We start from the raw sequence: 6,503 nt of genomic DNA, 5'->3' as shown, positions 1-6,503 counted from the left end.
ATGATAAGGAACCAAACATCCATCACCAGCGTTCTTCTCATGAGTCTATCAGATGACCAGGAGACCATCCAGGTCCTCATCATCTTCTTCCTCCTCATCTACCTGATGACTGTCTTTCCCAACTTCCTCATCATCCTTCTAGTTGTTACTTGTGCTCATCTTCATACACCCATGTATTTCCTTCTTGGTAACTTGGCTTTCTTGGACATGTCCTACTCATCAGTCACTGCGCCCAGATTGCTCTCCCACCTTAGCACCCACCACTGGTCCATCTCCCTCTCAGAATGTATAGGACAAATGTTCTTTCTTATGTATTTTGCAACGTCGGAAATCTTTCTGTTGTCCTCCATGTCCTATGACCGGTATGTAGCCATCTGCCGTCCTCTCCACTATTCTCAGGTCATGTCTTGGGAAACATGCACTAAAATTATATCTTTAGTTTGGTCGTTTGCTCTCCTCAACCCCATAATATTTACCTTATGTTTAAGCAGGTTGACCTTCTGTGGTCCCAACCTCATCCAGAATTTTTTTTGTGATTTGCCCCATTTGTTCCAGATCTCCTGTACTGATCCTACAATCAATGTTCAAATCCTCATAATTGTAGGGGGTGCTGTTGGTATTGTAGCCTTTGTAGCCACATTTTACCCCTATGTCAGAATATTTAGGGCAGTGCTCAGAATCGGCACCAGTGATGGGAAGAGTAAAGCTTTCTCCACCTGTACGTCTCATCTGACTGTGGTCACCCTATATTATGCGTCAGTAACTTTTATCTACTTTGTTCCTGACACAAGTAATCTCCTTACACTGAATCGAGTGGTCACTGTGATCTACACCCTGATCACCCCCTTACTGAACCCCTTAATCTACAGCCTGAGGAGTAAAGACCTGAAGGCCGCACTGCAGAGAGCGTTACACATACACCGGCTGCATCCAGACATCACTACAAGGAGATGAAGATGCCTCCTGCTCAGGGTCTATCACAGATGGTCTGGGCACCGGACAATCTTTTCTTACATTCCTAAATAAGATCACATTGTACAGCAGATATGATCTGTAATGAAGCTACTACCTGCTGTTATAGAGGATGTTATGATGGGTCTCGGTCGGGTGGGTCCTATGTCTGTCTCTGGATCACAGATGGAATCAGCGCCATCATGATGAGGAATTCCTAAAACCTTCTGGTTGATCCTAGGACATTGGTTTTCAGGTTCTTTGCTTCATTTCTCCAAAGATAAAGATAAGGTTTTATGGAGAATAGAAAACATACATATAGACTTTGGGAAAATCTAAATAATGCAATTTCCTAAAAGTCGTAAAGCATGATGTTCCATTATGATGTTATATTAAAGGATATTATTCTACTATTTTGTATAATGTGTGTTTCAGCAACACCTGTATCTTTAACCAATCTGGATGTTCTGATTGGCCAGTTCAGAGTTTGGGTCAATGGTAATCAGAATTTGACAGTTCTTTTCCTGACCCGTCTTTGATTTTGACCTTCTTGATTTATAAAGAGAATAGTGCAAATATTGGGAGCTATCGGAAAGGTGAAATGGAAACGGAAGGCTCCTCCACTGAAACAGAGGTCTCCGATGCTGAGTCTAGGAAGGTACAGGATAAAGGTAAAGGGTCAGCACAGGGGGAGCATTTTTTAAAGAACTTAGACCTTAATCTGTTTGTTTGTAAACTTAAGTGGTGTAAGTTCCACAGAAGGCGGGATCTTTTATAAGAATAAGGCATTTTAGCTTAATTTGGTTAGTGAAGAATTACATCATTGGGGAAAATTTACTTACCTGGTCCTGTCGCGATCCCCAATTCGGACGGTGCGATGAAGATGAAGTCTGGCAAGATTCACAAAGCTCGTCCGCCCGAGTTCCTGCATTCGTCGCTTCCCCGTTCAGGTCCACCAGAGTTCACCTTCTTCTTCCCGGTACTTGTAAGTGAGTGTATTAAATCCCACACGTAGTCCGAATCCGTCCGGTTGTCCAACAGCCCGCCCCCTGATTTGCGTCGCGTGAAAGCTGGCGCCGATGTGCCAAAATCCAATTGCGTGCACCAAAATCCCCTGTTAAATGCGGGGGAAACGGAAATTGTCGGGAAGCCCGACGAAAATGCGGTCCACGGACCCTTAGTAAATGAGCCCCAATAATGTTCACCACAGGCACCACACGATCTCAATAAACATGAGTTGGAGGCTCATAACACTCTTGAGAAGAATAAAACTATCATAATTAAAGGGGGTGGATGTTAAGAATTACCTTGATTAGAATCAGATGTGTGTTGACCCTCTAAAGGACAGGGACGCCTACACACTCCTTACATTTCACCCACTTAAAAAGTTGTATCTGGAGTAGAAATTTTTATTTTTTTACAAGACTATGAGCCACAGACTTATTTGTGAAGGTGAATAGAAATTTGTATTGCCCAAACATCCAAGAGTAGAAATATTTCACTCGCTACCAAAGATCAATAAAGGTACAAAACCACTGAAAGGCACACCAATAGTCTCTGGTGTTGAGTCTGGTGGAAAATATAGTGGTTTAGCGCTATCGATGAGCTGGATGTTGCTCATGACTCATTGAATGATAGAAAATGTTCCACCCCAAATGAAATTGGCCTTCACTGAAATTTATAGAAAAGCAAAGCTAAAATATAACTTTTTTCCATTTTATGTAAAAACTTGGGACAAATGACAATGTACAAACCTGGCAGCTAACCCCCTACGCCCTGCGCCGCACCTCCCCACAACTAAACATGTCCAGATCCAGGACTGAGCCTCTTGGTACAACACTTATAACTGGAGACCATAACAACCCAGAATAAAATTGGGTGACTCTAATATTATGAAGCATGGGATCACATAGAATAAAAATGACTCTGTGGTTATATGCCCTGACCAATTCCATCCTCCCATCATTGACTGGGGGTTTGGTCTGTTGACCAATCTGTGTTTGGCAATGCCTCTGTGTGCATTTCACCATATGCCCCAACCCTGCCCCCCCTTTACCCCTCGTGGCATGATTCTGACTTTGTGCACTTCTCATTTTTCTCATTATTGACTTTGCATAAAATCCTCCCCTGGGGTGTTTCAGTATAAATTGTCACGACACCTATACAGCGGTAGGGCATCACTAGTAGAGCTGCATATGTACCACCGGGAAGGAGTCTCTCCATCTTGGTAGGACTGAATGGGAAGATGATGCTTGTAATATAGATAAGGCTCAGCTTTTGTAAGTGGAGCTCAAGGGAGCCTTGGTCTAGATGTACTGCACATAATCAATGGGGGAGGTTTATCATATTTTGCCGCTCGTGAGCCCCTCCTGTGCCACCGGATACATCGAGATCCTCCTTATGTATCCGGTGGGGCGACCACACTGCGTACAAGCAGAACATGTTGCAGATATAGTGTGGAGCAGTGGGAAGAATTTAAAGTTTATATGAATAACAATTAAAGCAATTTGAGCTTTACATTCAATCATAGTGAATATAAGATTCACTTCTTGAACCAGGGGGGTTTCTAGGGTGGTAAAAGATCCGGGACCCAATGCAAATTAGTGGCACTTACAGTATTAGTCGCTCCTGTACATAAGCCCCTCACATGTAGTTGTGCTAATAATAACTTTACTGAGGGGGCTACACAGCTACAGACACAGGAGAAATCCCTACTGATCCCATCCAGTGCCTGCAGGTGACGCGTCCTCCATCTTCTCCATTAGGCATCACCACGGCTTACGTTCTTCAGTGTCCTGACATATTGGTTCCCTGGCAGTGTTATCCTGCTGCCGCCCCTAACAATCTCCCCCAAATACTTTAAGGCCCCCAGTGATGTGCCACACACTGTTACCCTCAGTGATGTGCCCCACACAGTTACCCCAGTAATGTGCCCCACACAGTTACCCCCAGTAATGTGCCCCGTACAGTTACTCCCCGTAATGGGCCCCGCACAGTTACCCCCCGTAATGGGCCCCGCACAGTTACCCCCAGTAATGAGCCCCGCACAGTTACCCCCAGTAATGGACCCGGCACAGTTACCCCAGTAATGTCAACTCTTTGGGTGTAGTGCTGCACTCTTAACTTTAACCCTCTCGGAGCTAAAACAACGGTCCAGGACTGATCCAGAAGTCCCAATGTTAAAATATAAAGAGATAGAAATAAAAATTTATAGATTTCTTATCTGACCGGAGCTCCAGCCGTTCACAGAGGTTTTCACTCCAAACGTTCACAATAATTGTTCTCGTTTGTCCTCCGTTCTGCTCACAGCACAAATCCACAGACTCTCCAGATAAGAGTAGCCCCCTGTTCAGACCCACGTGGATGCAGTTTTCGTTCCTCCTATTGTTACCACCGTTGACCACAGCGGACCACTAGAAGAAACACGCACTCCAATCGTGTAGAATGCCTTCATAAAATGTTTTAATAAAATTAAATACTACTCACAAACGTTTAGTAAAAATGCGCATATCTATAGAAAGGACACCAGCCTCACACGACCGCCCGACCCTGGGTTTCGCCGACACTGCTTCTTCCGGGGCGTAATGGGGGGCGTAATGTCTCCACCATTCAACACCAACACCACCCGCCATACTCCAGCGCTATCTCCACATGCGCCTACATCCGCCATTCAGCTTTACGCTGCTATAAGCAACCTTACAAGTGTTTTTATATATGCAAACAGGTAAGCCTCTCTACTCTTCTCTTTTCAGATGTGAAGTATAGTACTTATGGAACATGAGGGGTATCTGCTGTTATCTCCGGCCACCACAATATACTACATTCCGACTTTGGTTATCCCTCACTGTGTTATAATGAATAGCCAAAAGCTCTATTACTAATGTGTATTCTATGTTTTTATATATATGATTTCCACGTCCTTGTAGCTCATTACACATATGGAGTTGATCAGATCCTTTTCTTTGTGTTAAAATCTTTATTAAGTTGTATACATGATATCTGCATAATCCTACATGTGATGATGATTTTCTGTGGTATACTTTTATGGTAAGAATATTGTTCACCCATACTATGTCTGAAGAAGTCTGAAGAAGGTCGATTGTCAGACCGAAACGTCACCTTTAGCTTGCCAGGAATTCTCAATAAATCGTTCTACATTTCACGATAAACAGTGTGACTGGAATCCGTAATTTTCTTATACTACAAGGGCCCCTTTCCAGAGCACCTGTGACTTCATATAGTGTGCAACGAAGATCCTACTCTATGAGACAGGATTGGACATGGAGGTGACGGGACATGGAGGTGACAGGACATGGAGGTGGCAGGACAAGATGGGACATGGAGGTGATGGGACAGGACGGGACATGGAGGTGATGGGACAGGACGGGACATGGAGGTGACAGGACATGGAGGTGACAGGACAAGATGGGACATGGAGGTGATGGGACAGGACGGGACATGGAGGTGATGGGACAGGACGGGACATGGAGGTGACGGGACAGGATGGGACATGGAGGTGATGGGATAGGACGGGACATGGAGGTGACGGGACAGGATGGGACATGGAGGTGACAGGACAGGATGGGACATGGAGGTGATGGGACATAGAGGAGACGGGACAAGATGGGGCATTCAGGTAATGGGACAGGAGGGGACAAGGAGGTGACGGGACAGGATGGAACATGGAGGTGATGGGATAGGACGGGACATGGAGGTGACGGGAAAAGGAGTTGACAGGACAGGATGGGTCATGGAGGTGACGGGACAGGATGGAACATGGAGGTGATGAGATAGGACGGGACATGGAGGTGACGGGAAAAGGAGTTGACGGGACAGGATGGGACATGGAGGTGATGGGACAGGATGGGACATGGAGGTGACGGGTCAGGATGAGACATGGAGGTGATGGGACAGGATGGGACATGGGGGTGATGGGACAGGATGGGGCATGGAGGTGATGGGACATGGAGGTGATGGGACAGGACAGGACATGGAGGTGATGGGACAGGATGGGGCATGGAGGTGATGGGACAGGACAGGACATGGAGGTGATGGGACAGGATGGGGCATGGAGGTGACGGGACAGGATGAGACATGGAGGTGATGGGACAGGATGGGACATGGGGGTGATGGGACAGGACGGGACATGGAGGTGATGGGACAGGATGGGGCATGGAGGTGACGGGACATGGAGGTGATGGGACAGGATGGGACATGGAGGTGACGGGACGGGACATGGAGGTGACAGGACAGGACGGGACATGGAGATGTGGGGATGTTGCAAAGAAAAAAAGACTTTATATTGAGTATTTTACAGGATGGAATGGAAACACATATTCTTCAATATAATTAGTAATATAAATTTGAATATTAATGTCTTGAGACTCTATTATATTTTTCCTTGATGTGTGGAGCGGAGGTTTGGGGATACTGAGGCTTCTTTTCCTCTGAGAACTGATGAGCTTTAAAAGGACGACCTTATCTCTTACTATGAGACATTACTCCACCAAATTCTACATCAGTTTTATGATTGGAAATATGGAGCTGAAAAA

The 6,503-nt window shown here is 45.6% G+C and overlaps 1 protein-coding gene across 1 annotated transcript; it reads left to right on the top strand.

Annotated features, from left to right (window-relative positions):
- Nucleotides 1-954, top strand: LOC140104661 (olfactory receptor 1E1-like). Its single transcript, XM_072128299.1, has one exon. It carries the CDS (start codon nucleotides 1-3, stop codon nucleotides 952-954), a length of 954 nt encoding a protein of 317 aa, XP_071984400.1.
- Nucleotides 955-6,503: the final 5,549 nt, after the last annotated feature.

The sequence above is a fragment of the Engystomops pustulosus genome, chromosome 10 (assembly GCF_040894005.1).
Source record: "Engystomops pustulosus chromosome 10, aEngPut4.maternal, whole genome shotgun sequence".
NCBI lineage: Eukaryota > Metazoa > Chordata > Amphibia > Anura > Leptodactylidae > Engystomops > Engystomops pustulosus.
Note: the sequence above shows the minus strand (reverse complement) of the source record. Positions and strands in the feature narration are given on the sequence as shown.

Bases quoted from the DNA above. Each gene is read 5' to 3' on its own strand.
- LOC140104661 (XM_072128299.1), top strand. From the start codon at position 1: ATGATAAGGAACCAAACATCCATCACCAGCGTTCTTCTCATGAGTCTA.